This window comes from Podarcis vaucheri (assembly GCF_965113315.1).
Source record: "Podarcis vaucheri genome assembly, chromosome: 3".
Lineage (NCBI taxonomy): Eukaryota > Metazoa > Chordata > Lepidosauria > Squamata > Lacertidae > Podarcis > Podarcis vaucheri.
Genome location: NC_138761.1, coordinates 54,524,368 through 54,547,379, shown reverse-complemented (window position 1 = coordinate 54,547,379; position 23,012 = coordinate 54,524,368). Strand labels below are relative to the sequence as shown.

Here is a 23,012-nt window from a genome sequence, read left to right as displayed (position 1 = left end):
CTGTGGGCTCTGGTTATGTGAGTTTCCTGTAAACAAATCACGTCCAATTGTTCTCTGTACAAAATGTGGAATACTTGTCGTCTCTTCAAAGGCATGTTCATCCCATTACAATTCCAGCTAAGGAATTGCAGGACCATCTTGTTATTTTTCTGGTATTCCTCCAACTGCTCCCAATTGTTGTTCCTCCTCTGTTGGTGGTGGAAGGTTCTGTCCAAATGAGAGGTTCAAGATATCTAATACGCTCCTTTGCTCAGCAATTGGGTCTACAGTTCCTTTCTGTAGATCTTCTTGATTTTTATGCAGGAAGCTGTCTTTATCCTGTGTCGTCTTTATTTTCACCTTCTTCCCCCTATAGTCAAAGGACAGTCCCTGTGGAAATTCCCACCTAAAACGAATGTTGTTCTTCTTGAGCAGGTAAACCAGGTCCTTATAAGAAGCTCTCAAGTCCAGAATATGTTTAGGGATATCTTTAAAGATCTGTATCGGTGAATTCCCAATTTGTAAGGCCTTTTCAAAATGCAATCTTAATATTTTGTCTCTTTCCTCCTTCGATCTCAAGGTGATCAAGCAGTCTCTCGGTACCTTTCTATTCTGTCTTCTGCCCAGTCTGAATGCCGTTGTGATTTTGATTTCGTCTTCCTCTAAGTCTTCCCAAGCATCAGCAAACTCATTCGTTAAAAAGTCCGTGAGGTTGTCTCCTTCGTCCTCTGGAATTGATCGTAATTTCAGATTCCTTTCTTTTCTTTGTAGTTCCCACAGTGCCAGAGTTGCATCGTGGTCATAGACCTTCCTGGCAATCGGTTCTAATTTTTCCTGAGTCTCTCCAGCAATAGTTCTGGCTTCCTCCGCAATTTGACGTGTGGCAGAATTCTCTTGCGTAAGCTTATTTATAGATTCTGTATTCAAATCGAGTCTTGCTGTCAAGTCTGTCAATTTCTGTGAGTTCTCTGTCAATTTCTTAGTGTTCTCTGCCGTTTGCTTTGTTAAATTCTCCAGGGATTGATTTATCTTAAGAAGGGCTTGCGATACTGCATCCATGGAGACTGCTGTACCTCTTTCTTGTCCTGTTGTCACTGTAGAAGTTATTCCTGAGATCGAGCCTCTTTTCTTGTGTTGCTGCAGCTGTTGTTGATATTGCCTTGTCTTGGCTCTCGTGCTTATCTCGTCTGCTGGGCCACTCATATCCCAAGGTCGTTTCCCACAAGAGCCTTCTCCTAAGAAAATTCCACTGTCCCAAAGCGTAGCAACTTTTAGTTTACCCTGTAGAGGGAGCAAATCAGAATGTCCGCAAACCGAAATAAAGAGTGTTAAAAAGCAAATTTATCAGGAGGCTTCTATAAGTATAATGCAACACTTTCCTAGTAAATAGAGTCCCAGCCTTCCCTGATATAATGTATCCACAAAGTCCCAAAACTTTATAACAAATAAACAGTAAAGCTTCCACTTTGTTGCTTTCACAGGAATCTGAAGTCAGTTCAGTGTTCCTTTTGTTTTATGAGCAGTTCGTACCAGGTTGGAGGCTGCAGAAAGTTTCCTTTTCCTTTAAATTAGTCATGCAGCTTGTAAAGTCACTTTTTCCTCCCCTCTGCCCTGCAAGCTGGAGGGGATAGTCAAAGTCCAAATGTCGGATTCAAGCATTTAAAAACGATTTTCCCTTACGGATGCAGCTTAGTAACTTTCGTTGCTTTGATTATCATGCAGTCGGGGGAAGGCAGACTTCCTTAATTTTTGCCTTTCCCGTTTTCAGCCTAATTTCAGGTAGTTTTAATTCGAATAGAGGTTCAGTCTTACTCACGGGTCTTTTTTGTCCAGATTATTCAGGAAGGGAATCGGCGCTCTCCACTAATGGCGACGCGGCTTCACTCTGCGGGCTGGGTAGCGATTCTCAGCACCGCGCTCCCCCGTTGTCGTTCCGGAGCCTTTAAAAAGGCTCTTTCTGCGGTAAAGAGGGGGCGCTTCGGGTGTCCACCGAATCTCCTTGTTCACAGGATCCGTTCCTGTGATTTTAGGGGTCCCCCGCTTGCCGAAGCGGGTCAGACCCGAACTCGCAGAGCCGTCCTCTCTCCGGAGCTCGGAGAGAGAGCAGCCATTAGCGCTGGCGCCGAACCGGAAGTCAATAGCCTATTCTATATTTTAGAAAGCAGTTAATTTGTCTGTATGCCTCTTCTCTATGCATTCAGACACCTCTTGAGATATCAATGCCCAAGATGGTGTGATGGTTCCTACGCTGGAGGAGCTGTCCTTGCTCACCTGTCAAATTTGGCCTGCAGGATGTGGGGGAGATAAGGATCAGGCTCTTGGGCCTGATCTAGTTCACCACTCCTAATCTGCACTCCTACCTGGAATACAGATCTATTAAATGAATCGTAGGTTCAACAGATCTGTGGGCCAGGGCACTACATTTTGGGTAATTTAAAATGGGATGCAACCACTGCCAATGGGAGCTCAGCTGGATCCAATTCAAAACTGAGTTTTAATTGTTGTAGCCCACTATTATAAGTGGCACTGCCTCTCACTTTTTAAAAGCATCCAGGTGAGGAGGGTAGTGAATTGTGGTATGGGCAGATCAGGCCTTCCTAGCAACTGCCACCCTTGGCTAGTGCTCAACTTGATCAACTGCAGGCGCCAGGCTTGATTTCATTTGTTCTCCATGCTTCCCACAATTGGCTTGAAGCACTTTACATTTTGTTCCTATGTGGCCTCTCATCCAACCTATGCTCAGGATTAGACCTGCTTATCTGTAGCATTAAAAGCAGTGTCATGTATCTTTGCTCTTGGAATAACCCAGAACACAGATATGTGCCTGACACAGCAAAAATTAACATGTTCATTATGTGGGTCTCTTAGAAAATGTGGCATCTGAAATTACCTTCACTTAATTTCCCAGCTTGCCCCCAAAGGCTCTATTCACTTCCAGCATCTGCATTTAATTTTTTTTAGCATTATACATGTAGTTTATTTACTAATTATCTTCTATACAGAGAGAAAGGGCCTTCTGTTTTCAGAGTTTTCTATTAGTCTCACCTGATTTGAGGATTCAGAACTTCCACTGAATCCAGTACTGATATGGGAGTTCAAAGCATCAGAATCTGGCTTCTTACTTGGACTGAAATGTGAATACAAAATGCAGCTTTCACCAGTGGCTTGTGTGTGCATGTTGAGATGAGGCAGTTGTTTAAAAAAATGTTTTGTTTATTAATTATGCTGCTTTTTAAATGGGTGGCTATATTCAAGTGGGAAAGGATGACAAAAAAAAACCACTATAGCACATTAAATACTGACACAAAGAAATGGAAACAAACATTTCTCGGTTCTTATTGCTTTTTAATTAGTGCCTATGGGAAGATAGACTGCTATACCAATGCCATTTATACTGATACTGTCCTGAAACATTGATGTGCAAAATCACTCTCATACCTCCCACTGTCTTCCATAGCCCCAGAGCAGACATAAATAAATAACTAATGGGAAGAGCTAGAAAACAGAATCAGTCATTTCTGTTTCGCCTTCGTTTAGACACACAAAGAAGGAAGAAAGGGAGAGAGACTGAGGGTGCACTGAAGGAGTGATGAGACGAAAGTACCAGATGGATTCTCTCTAATGGCTGATTTATCAAACAGTTATTTCATTATTTGGGACATATTTCATTGGATTAGGTTAGGTATATTCAACAGCATGAGGCCTCTAGATCCACAGTGAGCTTTTGTTAAAACAGGGGCTTTCCCCCCTTTTCTTACAAGCTTCTAGCCCTCATGGTTGCAAAGATAGATTTCAAAATGTGACAGTAGCAGCCATACAAAGGCACACCACTCAACTGTCCCAAATTAAGCAGCATGTCATGGATTCAATGAAACGGCCCCCTTCTCCACCACAGGTTCTGCTGCTGTTGTGGCCAACTTCCGCCACTGCCATATTCCTGGGAGCGGGTGCAGCGCATCCAGAAGGCACACCACTTCTAGTGGCTGTGGCAAGAGCGAGAAGGCTGTGAGAAGGCCGAAGCCTAGCCGCCACTGTGGCAGAGGAGAAAGAGCCAGCAAAGGTAAGGCTGTGGTGGGAGGGGGCAGCTGCAGCATGAATATCAGGCAGGTGGAAACAGAAAGAAGGCACAGATTGGGCAGGGTGGGTGGGAGAAAGAGTGCTTGATGCTGTTACAAAACATGATATCTGAGTGTAATCAGTGGTCCTGCTGGAATATTTTCTTATATAACTGCTAGTCAGCCTGCTTGTCGCTTACTACCCTTTCCCTTGCTAACATTAATTGAATATAATATCACAAAATGGACAAAGATTCAAGTCATGGGATGCTGACTAGCGATGCACCTGCTGGATATGAGGGCCTGCATGTAGCTGGCAATAAACAGGGTGTGGGGCACAGAATGAAAAGGGGAGCTGAGGACCAGAGAAACGAAGGGATTGAGGTAAAGCCTGTGGTGGGGAGAGTGATATCATAGAGGGCAGAAGAAGGGTGAGTATGTTTTTGGAGGGGGAAATGGGGGGAAGGGCTTCAATGACAAATTAATGGACATAACTAGTTAGAATGTTTTGGAAGCAGGTCCTCAATGCATAGTATGTTAGAAGTATTTATTTGCTGATAACCTTCAAATCCTTTAGAAAGGTGACATTAAAAGTACTGATATTTTATTAATATAATGTGTTGTCATGCTGCCTTAAGTATAGAAAGTTGCATGAAGTCTGTTCAGTTGGAAGGCAAATCATTTACTTGGGTCAGAAGCCACCCAATGCTCAACACAAGTGGTCATCTAGGCAATTCAGATGCAGCAGATTCAGGGATGACTTTAGCACGGTCAGCTCTTGGCAGTAGAGGACAGCATATGCTGTGAATACAGCACACTTATTCTTGGGGGAGAAGAACAGATAGCACAGAAGCAACTTTTAACAGATGTACGCTGGTGAGGAATAATTTACCACTTCTCTGAATGTTATTTAGTAGTTCACCTCTCACTCCCAAGGTTGCAAAGCACTGCTGGCAACAACAAGTGAAAGCTGAAGTAGGACATTTGATGAGCGCAATAGAATCTGCCACTTGTTCTCCACCAGAGGAAAAAACAAACTTTAAAAAAATCCCCCAAGTAAACCCAGACAGGCGACAAATTCTACACCTAAGAAGCTAGAAACTAATTTTTTTGGAACTTCTTTGCTAGTGTTTGTTTTGATTGAGTTATTCAGGTTCCATCATGGTTTCTGGAATGAGCACAAAGATTACTTAAGAAAGAATGGACTTTTTTTCTTGGCTGTAAAAAAATAAAAATTAAATAAAGTTCTGCATCAAAGAAGCATCCATCCATCATTCACATATGCAGCCCATCTGAAGGAAGACATACATGTACCAGGAATCAGAAATACTCAAAGAATCTCCAAGGAAAATCTGGGTAAGGGCAGTAACAAGTAGAAAGATAGTGTAAAACCTGGGGAGTCTCCTGACATAGTGAGGAGGAGAAGCCTATTCCTGACCTCAGAAGGAAAAGCAGCTTCCTCTAGGAGAGTCCATATATGTAAAGCTGGACAACAGGTAAAAACAATTAATCAAGTTGCATCAATAGCTTCAGTTGAACAGCAGAAACAAGTTGATTTGCTCATGTGTAGGCGGCACATTTGCCTACTACTTGAAACATCAGGCTGCAATACATATTTTTGAAGAAATATTGCTCACAATTATACATCTCAGCTTAGTTTTTCAAGCTGCTGTTTGGTATGAGAACACTGGAGAGAATTTACTCATGAGTAAACTGCATAGACTCCCTTTGCTCCTTGTTGCTATCGCTTGCCCCAGAATTATTCCTATATGTAGTCTGTGCATATGCAGGCTGAAACTATGCAAAGAGGAGCACAGGGATAAAGAGTTATAAGTAACACATTCAAATAACAAAAGATCAAGGGAGTAAATGTTACAAATGCACCATCAAAAGTTGGGAATAATTTATGTTTATTCTACTGCTAAAAGGCATCATTAAACAAAATGCCTGTTCCTTCTGCTCCTTAGTTCCATTCTTAGACCCCAGATAAGCAGGTGCTCTTTGACAGAAACAAATGTGTACTACACATAGGTGAAGATTCTGTAGAGTGGTTAATTTGCTGTTGAGAACTGCCCTTGGATCAAAGTCAGATATTCTTGTAAATTATATGTTTTACTGAAAACCATTTCACAGGTTTCATTATTAATACATGGAAGAAAACTGAATTGATCCAATTGTTACATGAAAAGCTTGTATAGCTACATCTCAACATGTTAGTTCTTTCACACTTTAAAACATTTTGATTATTTCTTAACCCCATCAAGATTAATTTAGACTACCTGGAGATAAAGCACTTGTGAAACAGAGAGGAAAATGAAAATACTCTCCAATTCCCAAGTCTCTTTTTGCTCTTCTTTCCCATTCTACCACTAGGTTTGGCAACCATATGGTCAGATGGAGGGGGCGTGGGGGGGGAGAGAGAGAGACTGTGACTAAGTGAGAGACTTGCAGCCTCAACAATCTGCACTTGAAAATGAGCAAATCCATATGGGCTTTGTTTTTAGGTCAAACACAGTCACCATAACACTCCGTATATTTTTGTACAAGATGTTCATTTGGAAGGTAAAGTTGTTCATTCTTGAAGCTCAACTATGGTGACAGCATTGAAGCAACCGCAATTTCAGTTTTAAACCCTGCAAAACAAACTGAACCCTCCCAGATATAGCCATACACACATACAGAGAGGGAAAGAGAGAGAGTGCTAAGAATCGTCTCTTCATTTTTTGTAATGTGTACCTGTGCATATATCAAGCTTTAACCTTCGCTATATGGGAATCCCTTGCAAACAATTACAGTGCCTGAAGACAGGTTGTGTATCCACAGCAGCGACCAGGGAAGGAACGAATGCTGGGAGGAACGCAGAGAGAAGAAACACCATGGTGCACTTGTAGCAGAAAAACTGGGTGCCTTCATCTGCCCTACCTGAAATAAAGCATGTCTCTCCCATATTGGTCTCTATAGCCTCAACAGGCACTGTAACTCTTTAACAGTTTGACTTTACCCCCAAAGGTGGATTCTTCCATAGTCTCCCGACACAGATGGGCGCCCACAAATATCAAGGTTTCTAGCCTGAGGACACAAAAATGGACAAGAGCTACCACAAATGTTACTTTTTTCCTGTCACTATGTCACTAACTTCAATGCAAGAAGGGCAAAGGAGGAGGGAAAGGTTATAAGTTGTTTTCAGGATTGTGGCCTTAAGTTTTAATTTATTAAATAAAGTTGATGCTAATATACCTGATAATACGTGGAAAAGTATTCTATTCTATACCCAGGGACTGAAAAAGTCAAGAACCAGTTTTTTGGTTCTTTGCTGTTTCAAGAAACAGCAACGCAAATAAACTGCTTGGAGCCTTGGCCATTTCTGGACATAACTGAAGCAATTATTTTCTTGGATTCCTTTTAATTAGCTTGACTGTACAAACAGGGTACAACAGGTCTACATTGCTGTAACACCAACTGAGTATTTGTGAATGCTTGTGAGAAACTATCATGAGGTCAAAAGTTACAAGCAAATTCAAGGTAAGAGAAAAACTTACCTATTTCAAGGGCACCACATTGAAGCTGCTTTCATTTATTTATTGCTAGTTTTCCTAACCCAAACAGCTCATTGTGTGCCTAATTGCGAGAAGCGCACCGTCTGGAGCAGGGGACGAATCATGTTAAATGAGACACTGAACAACAGTATTAGGATGAAATAGGCCACAGCTTTATTGATTACAGATGTAAACCAGTTTCGGCGAAAGCATTGGGTATGTATCCAAGATCAACCAACCTACCTGCTAGTTGACAATGGATAGTCAACACTAGACTAAAGGTCGCCCCCACCAACATACATTGAATGTGATGCTCCCTCCAGGGCCATCTCTCCAAGGGGGTGCTATGGCCCATCTGTCCCCACATGGGCTTCTGGAAAGCAATGCCCCTTCCTAGACCCCTTTAACTGGGTACCCTGATGTTAAGATCCAGAACCAATGTCTCAACCACCAATTGTGACCATTGCTTTAAGGCAGGTGAAAACCTACAGGCAGGCCAATTAGTCTGGAGGGAATATGATCCTGAATATAGTGACTGAGTATTCCATAGCAAGGTCCATGAATGTTGTAACCCTCTCACTCCAGGGCAGAATGACTGATGGTAGGAAATCCGGCTTGAAGAAGGGCCAGAGGCTGGGCACCATTCCCTTTTATAGGGAGGAGGTGCAGCTGGCTTCTGCCAGGTCTCCACCTGTGCCTGTCCTCTCAGGTCCAATATGATTGGCCCCTGGTGAGGGCCCTTGGTGTGTCATGTTCATACAACTGGAACAGAAGCTCAACGTTACCTTCTGAGTGTGTGAACAGCAAGCACCCCCATGGCCCCCAATGGTGGTGGCACAGTGTGCACATTCTGTATCACTCAGCTCAATGCTGCAATACGTAAATAGCCAAAAGCTGGACCATCAGAATCAGGTTAAAGTTTAACATAAGTCATTTGGGAATCACTGCAACCTCAGGCTCCACTCCTGACCTTTGTGTGTTCATTAGGATACCTTATGGCAGGCCCCTTGAGTCTTTGCCATTATTCCCTCCCCAACCTATACACACTTCTATGTGCATAACAACATCTGTAAAATTTTAAAGCATATAGGCTGCTAGGAAATAAAAATAATGAATTGCAGGTTATTTACTACAACAAATTGTAAAAATTGGCAAGTTACAGCTGAATAAGAAAGATGATTATGAAATTAATTTGGGAAATAAAGTTAATAACTAATACAAGATTATATTGGAGATGATTCTACCCAGAATGGCGAATGATACAGGAAAGAGGTTCGTAATTCCAAAGCCAGAATCATGGCAGGTGCTTTACAGGTACTATGACTGAAAGATAACCCTATGAATCACTCTGAGTGGCTCTAATGGCTTCTGGTTTGAGCTGCATTTGTATTAGTTACCCCCCCCCCCAAAAAAAAAATGTCTTTGGAGAACCTCTGTCCTAAGCATATGTATCCATTCATTAACTTACAGAACCAAAAGGTTTAAAAGTTCTAAGTTTAATTTGTCTGGACCCAAACTTTGTCCCATACAAACTTATTAAATCAGCCCCAGGTGAAACTGTGAGCTCTAGTTTGATATCAATACCTCTGTGTGGGTGAAGCTTCTAAAAGAGGATTTTAAAATGAAACATGATTCATCCCTTCCAAACAACTATGCCATGTAATTTACTGGGTTTTTCCATCTCAGGCTAGATTGTCCCTCAGGCCCTGACAATCATCAAGCAAAACAACCTTTCAAAAACCTCTCAAAATGACTGGCTATTTGCCTAAGGCCAGCAACACATGACAACAGAGATGCTCATATGCTTTTGCACTGATTAACTGGAATTAATGCAAACTGCTCTTTAAGTAAACAGTGTGCTTATTTTTAATTTTAGCCCCACTGTTACTTAAAACATAGACCACCTCCTGTTCTATAGTGCAATTACATTCATAATTAAAATGCTGGTTCCCCTTTTCCCCATTACATAATAGATTTTCAGTGTCCAGAACCATCTAGGGAATATTGCCAATGAAACATCAATCTGTCTTTACTTTAATGAAGCAAACAAATTAGGCGATTAGTTTGCCCAGGGACATATGAACCTCAGCAGCAACTGTCATAAGTAAACTTTCTAAAGAAACAACTTTGGCAGTTTTCAGACTTGGGTTATTAAACAGAGATACGCACAAGGCTCACTTTCAGATGACTCACAGGCCATCTGACTGGGAGGGGCATCAGCTCCCTTCTATACCAGCCTGAGGATGCAGATCTTTCTTTAGATTCTGGGGGTGACTCCTTCATAGTATCTTCAGGTGATCCAGAGGCTTCCATAAGAACATAATCAGAGTCCTGCTGGATCAGACCAAAGATTCAACTAGCCTAGCATCCTGTTCTCACAGTGGCCAACAAAATGTCTATGGAAAGTGTGCAAGCAGGACCAGAGCGCAACAGCACTCTCCACATTTCTTATTCCCTGTAACTGGTATTCCTACTGCCTCCCATAGTAGAGGTAGAGCACAGCCTTCAAGACTAGTTGCCATTCACAACCTTATCCTTCTTTGGTGAAACTTCATGTACTCTCTCAGGTTGTCCAGGGTTATTAAACCCATTTCCTCTGTGAGCCCTTCAGCTGGCTCATGAGCTGCCTGATGCTGCCTTGTGAGTAAGCCTCTCATTGGTATCCCAGAATGGCTTCTGAAGGAAACAGGAGAGGAGAGGCCATATCAGTGGCTGGTGGTGTTGACTGCATCTATCATAAAGAGGCAGACAGCCTTCAAATGGCTCATGATATGGTCCACTCTGACAGGTCCCTACAATCACAGAAGTGAAACTCAGCTTAGCATGGAGAGTAAATGATGGGGAAAGCACAATATGCTACTTTTCTGTATATTAAAGGTAGCCACTAAAGGCACGAGTCTAGTAACCCTAGACTCCAGCAGAAGATGGTGGCTGCAGATTTTTGGCTGGCGTTTTGAGCACTCAGCACACTAACTTACAGTAAAAAAATATAAATGCTACTTATTTCCTCCCTCAGAATAGAAGTTAACTATCAGTGAAACTGGTGAGCTTTGGAACTATGATCTTAAACATTGGTAGCACGCTCTTCGGACAGTCATGAGAAAAAGGCAACACATCATTGTTCTTGGCTGTGCATTTATTAAAAAATATTTTATTTATATAGCCAGTCATCTGGATCCAAAATGTTATTTGCTTCTGGAAAAATTATTCTGCAAGTTAATTAGCTACTTTAATTTTTCTCCTCTTCCATTTTGACAGTTCTCACCTAGCATAGAGAAACTTGCTCCAAGCTCCTTCCAATAAAGGTTTGCTTCACAGTATGTTATGATCTGGTGAAATACTAAATGCATTTTTCTCCCCTCTCTCTTTGCCTGAAAGAACTGGTATTTGTCCAAATTTTGAAACATTTTTAAGTATATAATTTTGTTCACACCCAAGTGTTACACTCAGCTGCCTCATATGATAAATCATTCATAGGACTTGCTCACCCAACTCACTTAATGAATTACAAGCAAAAATGTACAACTCTTGCTTAAAAAATGATTTCCCTTCTGAGTAATTTTTGAATAGTTTACTCTGCAAGATTTATTGTACATAAAAAGTGCTTCATTTACATTTTAAGAGCCATGTGTTTTGAGTGTCTAGATAAATAGGCAGGCCTTTGTGGTGCTAGTTTACTCAGAGGTAACTTTCACTGAGTTCACCTGGACTAAAATTGTTGCATTATAGTCAAAACTTGGTTGTGTGAATTCATATTTTTTGGTTTCTACAAACTGAATAAAGACACCAATACTGTGGTCTTCATAGCCACTCAACAAATGTAAACTTCACTTAAGTATAAACACTTTAGAGACTGTGGTGGAATCTACAGACATATAAAAAATGCTGTGAAAATGCTTTTTTAAAAAATGAATTTTCCATAGCTCACCATCGCCACCTAGTGTCACATTTGTATATTGCACTTTACAACACATTTAAAACGTTCTATTTGCAGCTGTATAGCTGAGTCCTGTGTTTTACTGCAGCTTTTAAGATGAAGAGAAACAGTAACAGACAGTAGCAATGCGCTGAGGGCACACAGGTGTTCTTGGTGGCTTTCCACTACGGAGGAAGAGCTTTCTGACCTTAGAAACAAACTAAGTCATTGTTAATTTTTGTATTACATTTTCTGGGAGGAGAGCACGTCTGGTATACTGCCTCCAACAGTGGGTAGAACATAGCCATTGTGACTAGTAGCCACTGACAGTCTTATCCTCCATGAATTTGTTTAGTTCCCTTTTAAAGCCATCCATGTTGGCAATCAGTGCATCTTGCAGTAGCAAATTCAACTGCTTAACTATGTGCTATGTGAACAAATTGTTCCTTTTGTATGTTCCAAATCTCCTGGACTTAACTGTCCAGGGGTCCTTTACCCCTTTTTTTTTTTAACATAGGATGGTACTAAGTTTATGAGAGAGAAAGACCAAGAGAATCTACATCATGCATTGACTGGAACTGTGAATTAATCAGTTACTTCCTCAAGTTGTTACAGTGGTACCTCGGGTTACAGATGCTTCAGGTTACAAACTGCGCTAACCCAGAAATAGTACCTCGGATTAAGAACTTTGCTTCAGGATGAGAACAGAAATCGTGCCGGCGGTGGTGCGGTGGAAGTGGGAGGCCCCATTAGCTAAAGTGGTACTTCAGGTTAAGAACAGTTTCAGGCTAAGAACGGACCTCTGGAACGAATTAAGTTCTTAACCCAAGGTACCACTGTACTTACAAAGTTAGTACTTCAGATCGGGGCGGGGGGGTAAAATGAGAGAGCAAGTGTCTTGGAGGACTTGCTCTCCTCTCAAACCTGTTACTTGTTATACTGCAACTGCCCTGTTAGTTTTTCAAAACTTCCATCACTCTTGGCATTACCACCATAGTCCTGCAGGTTCCCCCCAGGAACATAAAAACACAAGAAGAGTCCTGCTGATAAAAGTCCAAAGGCCTATCTAATCCATGTTCCTGTTTCCCACAGTGGCTAATCAAATCCCTATGTCCTTCCCCACAGTTAGTTTGATAACCTAGGTCTGCATCTTTAGCAACAGCCTCTACAAACAAAATATCCTGCTCTGCAGCACCCAGAATTTCTTGTCCAACATTCTTCCATTTTCATTTTACATTTAACCCTTGCTGCTATATCATATGCAAAGCAACTTGTCAATGCTGCTCACAAAGGCACACTTATGCCTGAGAAGACTTTAGTCTATTCCTACTGATGCTCGTCACACTTTAATGGTAGTGACAGGCAAGTCAGCTTTTCCCAATCTATGTGTTTATGGCGTTGCAATTCGTAGTGTTATATAGAAACAAATCAGTGTGTGCTGTTGAAAAGGAAGTGTGAAAAGTCTATAAGCACAGGCTAAGTCATGTTGAGGAGCAGCTTAAATGATCGTTTTCTATCAAGTTGATGAAAGATGTGAAAACTTTCAAATCTGAAACAAATAAGCTTCTCTGGTTTAATTCCTTCCCTCACCCCAAATCTCTTAAAGCATATGGGTGCTGTATTTGAGTTAAGAAAAACTATTTGGCTAAACAATCATGCTGCTAGCTAGCAATTGTTTTGGCACAATTATGACTCCAAAGGGCACAACCCTATAAAATCAAGACAACATATCAACACAAATAGAAGATTCTAGCCCTATCACAAATATTTGTTGCAGTTTAACAAGCACACATTACATCAAACTATCTGTTATATTTGTTGGTGGCAGAGATATGCATGTCTGTTGCATTACAATATATGTAAAAAAAAAAAGTATATTTCTGCACCAGTGGGTGGCAAAATGGAAGAAAGACGATAAACCAGTTGCAGAAGAATGGAAAATATCAGATGGAAATTTGAACAAATGTCAGAATGGATTTAGGCACTGCTATATGTAGCACTGGGACGCGGGTGGCGCTGTGGTCTAAACCAGTGTTTCCCAACCTTTTTTGGGCAAAGGCACACTTGTTTCATGAAAAAAATCTCGAGGCACACCACCATGCCAGATGGGGAAAGGTCACTTTTTACTTATGTAATAAAAAATAAAAAAATAGTAACAGCATAGAACGTAATGGTTAGGCTAGCATCCCTCTTCCAAACACCAGGCGTGCTTCTTTCTCGTCACGTCCAGCCTCGCTCGGTTCCCCTTCGTTCACACAATTTCTATCGGCCCGTGCGAAACTTGCGTGCCCTCCTCGGCTCTCCCCTCACCTCGCGCCCTTGGGCTTATCTCCTCTTTCCCAGAGCGCGCTTTCGGCGACCAACTCGGCGGAATGCTCCCCTCTCCTAATGGTGGCTGGGCGCGTCCGTCATCGGGAGAGGGGTGGGATCTGCGGGCTGGGCGAGAGCTTGGTTGGCTGCCTCGGGATTTGCGCCTCTCTTTGGGTTGCGCAGTCAGGCGGCGGGTGTGCGAGAGAGGGAGAGCCGGGCAGGTCGCTCCTCTCTCTTTCCCTCTCTCCACCCACATGCGCCTCCCCCACCCCACTCCGCCCGAGACAGCGGCGGGGACTCTGAGGCGGCGGTGGCGGTTAGAGCAAGAGCAGACGCGGGCGGGGATGGTGTGTCTCAGGGAGGCGGTGGCCTTTGCCGCTGCCACCGGTGGCGGCGCTCTGCTGGAGGGGCGCCCGAGATTATTGGGGGGGCAGAGCCCCCCAAAACGAATTTTTGAGGGGGCTCGGGCCCCCTCAGGCCCCATGGAGTCGGCGCCTATGCTCCTCGCCGCCGCCGCCCTGCCTCTCGCCGCCAGCCTCACCCGCCTCCCTCCCACGGCACACCAGGCAACGTCTCGCGGAACACCGGTTGGTTGGGAAACACTGGTCTAAACCACAGAGCCTAGGGCTTGCCGATCAGAAGGTTGGCGGTTTGAATCCCCACGACAGGGTTAGCTCCCATTGCTCGGTCCCTGCTCCTGCCAACCTAGCAGTTTGAAAGCAAGTCAAAGTGCAAGTAGATAAATAGGTACCGCTCTGGCGGGAAGGTAAACGGTGTTTCCGTGCACTGCTCTGGTTTCGCCAGAAGCGGCTTAGTCATGCTGGCCACATGACCCGGAAGCTGTACGCCGGCTCCCTCAGCCAATAAAGCGAGATGAGCGCCGCAACCCGAGTCATTTGCGACTGGACCTAATGGTCAGGGGTCCCTTTACCTTTATATGTAGCAGTTGGTAGGAACTTATTCAACCTGCAGTCTCTAATTTGGAACTGAACACACAACTGACCTAATGGCTACGTCAACCTATTTTTTTCTATTTGACTGCTTCCCACACACACACACACACACCATCTCCCTCACCCCTTGCTTTGTGTAACATCTTGCCAGATGAAGAGTTTTAGAAAACCCAATAGTTTGCCACACTTTTGTGACATTTTGGTTGATCCTAAAAAGGTATTACCCAACTGTAGATTGTTGAGGGTTTTTTTTTTACTTATGAAACAACATGTATGCCTCTGCTTTTTACACACCAGCGTTGAGACTAGTACAATGCTCCACTGTCTTTAGATCACAACCTCCCACCCACCTGCAAGTCAGGTATAGATTTACAACTGCATGGCTTGGAAAACAGCAAATGAGCAGCTTTAGGAGTTCTACCTAGCATTAACACACAATTCAGTCAAGCTTTGCAGGGAAATTTTCAATTTTGTAAATTACCGTAGGTATGCTTTGCATTGAGTTTTATGGTGTTGAATTTTTTTAAAGAGTTTAATCCTTTTTTAAGTTTATCAAGCCACCCAATCTTAAACACCTCTTCACCCACAATAATACAAAAACCAGACTTAACATGGACACTGGTACCAGAGCCTGCAATAAACCCAGATGCCAGCTTTGCTGCCACATACACCTGGACAACACCATTAGTGGCCCGATCAAACATACCATCTCAGGACTATTTAATTGCTTATCTACTAACATTCTGTATGCTACCAAATGCCAACAGTGCCCTTCAGCCCTCTATATTGGACAAACAGGCCAAACTCTACGCCAAAGGATAAATGGATATAAATCTGACATCAGGAATCACAAGACAGAGAAACCAGTAGAAGAACACTTCAATCTCCCAGGACATTCTATACAAGATCTCAAAGTAGCTGTCATATTACAAAAGAATTTCAGAAATAAGATGGAAAGAGAAGTTGCTGAATTGCAACTTATTACCAAACTTAAAACCATGGAGAGACCTGGTCTGAATAGAGACATTTGATTATTATCTCATTATACATGATAAAGCTATTTTTACCGATCTCACCCCTTGCTTTTTCCTAGAAGACCAATTGCAGTCGTTAACAGTCATCAACAGGTTTACCACACCTATCAGCCAATCACCCATTCCCACCACCCTTCTGAGTAATACCCCTCCCCACCCTCTCACCCTCTCACATATTAAGGGTCTGGTGACTTCTGTTTCAGTGTATCTAAAGAAGTGTGTATGCACACGAAAGCTCATACCAATAACAAACTTAGTTGGTCTCTAAGGTGCTACTGGAAGGAATTTTTGTTTTGTTTTCTTACAAATATGCAAGATAGACAGGGAGGGCAAGGAGCACAAGGGGGGACCTAGTGGCCTTTCCATACCAAACAGCCTTTATACCAACAAGCATCAGCACACATTACATGAGCAGCACACAATGCGCACAGTGCACAAACCAGCCACAATGATTTTACAGTTTTTAACGTAAGAATACATTTGAAAGCCAGAAGGAAAACTCACTTGCACTTACTGCTTCTGGACTAACTTTGCATGTCTGAGGATACTCTTGGCAAGACTTGAGCTATCAATATTTCTTGGTATAATCCAGGACTCTTAATGTGCCTCTTTCTTTGCACTGCTAGTGATGCTTCCTGATCATGAAACCCAGTTCCAAACAAATCTCTCATACAGCAGTAAGTCATGAAATACTCATAAAATTCAGCCTTCAAGTCATCAATAATTTTCTTGTATAAAAAAGAGATTCTTTAGCTTTCCTCTCATTCTGTAAATGCTAAATTCATTCCTAACATATTTTAAAATAATAATATGCAAATAGGCATGACAGTTAAAGAGGGTTTTAAAGTAAGGTTACTTATGAATGTTTAAAATGTCAGTCTTCCTGCCGGAAAAAGAGCGTGTTCGTGAAGTTCAATTCAATTAAGTTGTCTGTTCCCAGCTTATCAGCCCAAAAGGGATTAAGTTGCCTAAGAAAGTTAATGCTGCCCAACATTTTATGTGGATTTTACACAGGTTTTACTTTCATGCCAATAAAAGAGCATAATTGAAACAAATGCTGGCTTATGTTCTGCCATGTTACCTATGAAACAAGAAATGTGTACTGTGGTGACATACATGAAGGTGAGCACAAGACACTGGAGGGGTTTTGTTGTTCTTGTTACTATGTTTACTTATACCCCATCTTTTTCCCAGACTGCGACTCAAGGTGGCTTACAGATAAAGTAGTAAAAGCTAAAAACATAGAAGGTGTTATATGTTGCTTACCAGAAAAAGAACAAGAAAAAGAAAAGAAGAATAACTTGAGGCAAAGATGGCGCAAATAAGTAAGATCCTTTCGTGTCTGGTCAAACAGGTCTGGCAGGTTTTTCATGTACAGTGGAATCCTCAGGATGCGAACGGGATCCATTCTGGAGCCTCGTTCGCATCCAGAAGCAAACACAACTAGCATTGGCACGTCTGCGCACGCGCGTCACTTTTCGCCACTTCTGAGCATGCGAGTGACGTCATTTTGAACGTCTGCGCATGCGCGAGCAGCGAAACCCAGAAGTAACACGCTCCGTTACTTCCGGGTTGCCACGGAGCGCAACTCAAACACGCTCAACTTGAAGCATGTTCAACCCGAGGTATGACTGTGGTGCAAAAAACTGCCAATCTTTATTGAACCAGGCATGATAGTGAAATGAATTGTATACCCCATGTGCAACACAGCCTCCATCACACTGCTCTTAAAAGGTGCTATCTGCAGCATCAGTTAAGAAGGTGCTGTACTCAACTGAGTATGGCATTTTGGGCTTGCCATTGTATAGGGGTGGGGAAGAGGAGCTCTGCCCTAAAGGCCACTTTAACAAGGGGGTAGGGCAGACGTTAAGCCAACCAATTTGTGCTTTCCTGTATCCTCCCTAGATCCCTTCTTCAGGGGAACTCTTGACTTGGCACCCTCCAGATGTTTTGGACTCTAACTCCTGTCAGCCCCAGCCACCACAGGCAGGCCAAAGCCCAAAACATCCGGAGGGTGCCAGGTTGGAGAAGGCTGCCTTCTGTACCAGTTACATATGTTCTCATAAGATCATTTCACCCGGTTTCCGCATTAATCTGTCAACATTTTAAAATAATAATAATAATAATAATAATAATAATAATAATAATAACAACAACAACAACAACACGTGTACTTAAATTCTCATTTTATTTTAATGTACACACTGTAAGCATACTTTAGCCTAAAATACACATTGTAAAATAGGTTTTAGTATATGTTTAGAGTCAAGAGCTATATCATAAAACTAAATGGAACATGAAATCCAAAATTATATTCTGATCTGAGTATTATTCCGGGACATGTGGATCAGGCAAACTAGCTTAGAGATGAAGACCAGATAAAATTTGCCTCCATCTCTGCTTTAAAGGTCCCTTTCTTATGAGGAAATATTTACATGTAGAGTTTAGGAATAATCAGCTTCACAGTCAATACAAAGAGGGGGAAAAAAGAAATCAAATGCCAATTTCAAAGTAAGCCAAGCCAATACTCAAATTGCAAAACTGCTGAGCAGATGGTTTTAGGCATGAAAACAGGCCAATAACAAAGGATTGCAGTAAATCTATAGATGTATTGGATGTTGTGGAAACCTCTAATTACCAAAACATACACAAAAGTTGAAACAGTCAATGAAAGCTATGAGAGAAACAGAAAATCAATGTAGACTGCATCTTTCAGTTTTACTTTTATGTACAGAACTGAATTTTGGCCTCTGAGTTGGAATTCAACCTTGCGCTGCTACAATCTTTCCGTCTGTGCAAGCATTGCAGCTCATTGGATAGAATGATCCCCTCTCCTTTCTCCTTACAGGCTGTTCTAGGGATTCTCCTACAACAGCCAATTTCAGGGGGAAGGAGGGGTTGAGCAGGCAGAGGTGCTTATGCAAAGCTTCCACTGATGTGACTCGGCGGTTGAATCCCACCTGCTGCGTTTGTGAGCTTTAGCAATTCTAGTTCTGTTAATTCAGAGGGGAAATATCAACACTAAATAGTGACATATTATTCCTTGTGCTAGAAAAACAAACATAGAAACCAAACTTCTACATATTATATGTCCTGTTTTATAACTTGTAGATATTACATTGAATTTTTATTATGTGAGCCACCTTGGATGAGCTGTACTGTACTTAGAAAGATGTCCTAAAATATTTTCAAATGAAGACATTTTGATTTCCACTTCCTTTTCCTTTGCTGGAGTAGTAAGCAGGCAGCTGCATTCCCCTCCCAAAAAGCAAAAGATTGGAAGCAGGTTGAAAATGACAAGGAGAAAGTATAATAATATTCGGCCAAAAAGAAGTCTCTTAGCAGTTCTTGAGAGGCTTTTGTGCTTCGGACCTCTAACTTTTGTTTACAAAACTGCTGGCATCCATGTCTGGTTGCAATGAACACATACATAGTTTTCTCTTTTCTCCTCAAGCAGAAATAAGTCTTTAAAAAATCCAAATAGCTGGTCTGGCTGAAGAGGAGCAATGTTCTTGAATTCTGCTTAAGAGTGGTTATGGTTTTTTCCACTGGTGATCTTCACCTGTGTGCCATAAATCAGGCTGAGCCCTATTAAAATGCCTTAAATAAATTTTTGATGTTTATTGTTTCTGAAAACACTGTGGTGCTTAATTTTGAAAAATGATGCCAAGGCTTGAGCCTACTAACTCCCCTGCTTCCCAAACCCAGTTCTGCAGGGGAAAGTTGTAAAATTTAGAGTTGATTTAATGGTGATGGAAATACACTCTGTGCACATACTCAGAGGATCTATTTCTTCATTATTGTGACACATATTCCATTGTAGTGAGATTTATTTTTGGAATAGGTGTGGAAGGGAAGAACTTTTATCATTTAAACATCTAATTAAAATTACTGGTTTGTAACTTATATACAACCTACCCTCAAACTTTAATTGTTTTCCAGGATTCTGTGGCATATTGCATGATCACAAATTTCTTTGTGTTTTCATGGAAGAACAACCCACTGAGGTGTCCTTATTAAAATATTTATAGCCTCCTTCCCCCTTGCCTGCCCAGATGCTATTGTATGCTATATGATCACAAATCCCTTTATATTTTCTTGGAAGCACCACCTCCACAAGAGCTGTTGTCATTAAAATATTGTTTTATACCCCCTACCAAGAAATGGTTAGAAGAGCTTACAATAAAACAACAACAGTCCAAATCACAACGTAGAAGCAATAAAAGGAAATAAAACTCATCACAAAGACTGGAAACAAAATATGAGAAACTGAACAATCATCAACCAGAGCTGAACAAGCTAACTGAATCGGACAAGAGCACAAGAAAGAGTTTAGAAAGAGTTTTGCTCGCTAATGAACACTAAAAACAAAGGCACCAGGAGGACCTCCCTAGGAAGGATGTTATAAATAGACAAATGATAGACAAAACATTATATGCACCAAATTCAGAGTTTCTTCACAATATTTACTAGCCAATCACTTCAATGTTCTCCATATGCTTTTGAAAAATATACAAATGCTTGCCTACCCTTGCCAGAGTCAGTGTCCCTTGTTTGCAAGTTTTGCAGCGGACCCGAAGCTTTCCAGGTTTCACAGCTTGGCAGAAACTTTTGCAGAAAACATAAAACCTGTTGTAGTTAGCAGCACCTGTTTGTAAGAAAGAAAAGCCAAAGCCTTAATTTGTCATAATATCAAGACAGAGAGAATTACAATGCCCCAAATTTACTGGAATTAAAGTAGACAACTATTTAAGAAACTTATAAAACAGAATGATGAAATACATTCTTGTTCTGTATAGCTGGCAGCTGTTGTTGCTGTTGTTTATTAAATATCTATACTGCCTTTCATCCAAAGATCACAGAGTGGTTTACAACATAAAAAATGCACAAAAAGATCTAGCATAATAACAAACAATAAAAACACCCCCTTCCACACACAGTTTAAAAGGCCAACCCGACTGCCACAACAACCCAATTGTCGCATTACGCAGTCCCAAGCGCCATGCCGCCCACTGGCGCACAGCCCCAAACTAAAGAGCTGCTAGAAAGCACCAAAGAGGTGCCAGAACTCCGTTTCAGTGAATTCCGGCTGAAAAAAAGCCACCCACACTGCCAGGCCTTGCTACCAATCTGAAAGCAACATTTTGGACCAACTGAGGTTTCTGGGTGGTCTTCAAGAGTAGCCCTACATAGTAGTCCAACCTGGAGGTAAAGAGGACATGAATGACAGTGGCCAGTTCCATCTTCCTTTTGGATGGACACAGTGGTGAACTAACTTACAGAATTACCCTCTATGTTGTTTTTGGTAGTGCATGGATTGTTGGCTGAGATGCAAAGTGGCCCAATGGGGATGCCCAAAGGAGCTGGACAAAGCCATGCAAGGCTCTGGCTCTGGGCAGTACTATAATGGACACTGGTGAAGCTGGCTGCTTATTACACCATGGTAAGAGTTTGGAGATGAATTTTTAAAAATTAAAATCAATAATTTTGCATGCAGCTAAGTTTGATCTCACAAGTCATGCTGGCGGGGGTGGGGGGGCAGCGGCACTATCTTAGTCTGCTGCCCCACTGGCTTAGCCTTTCGCTGATTAAGATTGTATTCTTGCTTTTGGACAACCAAAATCCTGAGGCAGGCCCTGTTAATTCAGCACACCAAAATATGCTAGAATCACATTTGTGTGCACTGAAAGCTGTCAGGCTATCAAATGTTAATTTACTGCTTCCTTAATGAAAAGGCAATCTTTCAACATTAGAAACAGAATGAAACAGAAAAGTTGACAAGTTACAGGTTTTTCAATTTATTGGACTAATTTAAAACGTGATAGCATTAAATATATGACTGGTAAGCTCTTGTTGTGAGCCGGCTCAGAGTTACTGTAATTAATTTACCTGTAGCTTAAGGTGTAAACTACATTTACTGGTGCCATTAAGTTGAGCAACAGTGGAATAAAAAGAGGGCATGAGGAGGGGCAACTGTGTTCATTTTATTTGGGAACCACAATTTTTTAAAAAACAAACAAAAACTATTAATTGCAGTCTTTTAGAATTAAAAAAGTATTTGTCATGCAATAAGGGTAGTATTATGGATGTTCACAACATCCTTGCATGCAAAATACTCTCCATTTTTGTTCCCTCAAGTTAGGCTGCAATCCTAAACAAATTTACTAGGAACACAGCAGGACTTACTTTTGAGTAAACAATAGGATTGCACCATGAATTTGTTAAGTCAATAGTGTACATCTACGCTCTTATTTCTTTTTTCTGAGTAGTTTCTATCCCATCAGAACACCACTGTTTTATTGACACTGTCAATAAGCAGCAGAATTCTGACAAAAAAATAATGTGCAAGATAAGAGTGGTGTATATGTGAATTATGGCATATTTCCAATTTACTGTACATCGTAAAATCCTACACAAAAACACTGGGCTACCACTGGGCTAAGCTCAAGCCCCAGCGCCATCAGTCTCTTTCATGAATACTATTAAAAAGAAATCACAAGCATTAAACTTAACACAGCAGAAATATGTCTGGAATAGAGGTAGATGAAGCCTGCAAACAAGCAGGACCTGTGCAGAGATCCGGAATAACGTGTCAATTGTCTTTCTCACAGCATAGCTGCTAGACGGTGAGAGCACTACAGGAGGCACACTCAGGTCTTTGAGAAGGGAGTAAATGGACATTTCCAGCGACCCATCTGCTGCTTTATGCAGATGGACTGGTAGCAATCTCACACTTCTGTAGCCACGTTATTGGGCTTCTGTAGAGAGCAATATTTCCAGCAATGAGTACAAGAGCAATCAGAATAAATTAAAATAACATGAATGTACTATGCCGTGGAAGCTGCACAAATCCTAATCTAACATTAGCAGCCCCTGTTCCCTGAGAATCGTTAGGACTAATTTTTCACAAACAGCCTTGATTGAGATTATCTCTCTTTGTTTTCAGGGGCAAAAGGAGGTGAAAATAAATCTGCCTCAAACACAACACCAACTCTGAAGTGGTATTAATGCAGAAAATTGCAATTATGGCATAGCACCAGCAATCACTAGAACTGCTGCAGTATCAACCTTACAACCTTGTCTTTCCTCATTCAATCAGGCACTATAGGATTTTCATGGAGTTTTCCATTAATATTTTATAGTACTGGCACTCTGCTAAAATGTGCAAATACAACAATGGCCAATTAAAAACTAAAAATCTTATTTTTACATGCAAACTCTGGTGCTAA

General features: G+C 41.6%; 1 protein-coding gene across 3 annotated transcripts in view; it reads right to left on the bottom strand.

Moving 5' to 3' along the window:
* The window catches only part of PRKN (parkin RBR E3 ubiquitin protein ligase), a 634,267-nt gene that overhangs the window by 388,998 nt on the left and 222,257 nt on the right, over positions 1-23,012 (bottom strand). For all 3 annotated transcript variants that reach the window (XM_082215278.1, XM_082215276.1, XM_082215277.1), the window contains exon 4: positions 20,313-20,431. In XM_082215278.1, coding sequence (XP_082071404.1) covers positions 20,313-20,431 — 119 coding nt within the window. The remainder of the gene's footprint in view (positions 1-20,312; positions 20,432-23,012) is intronic.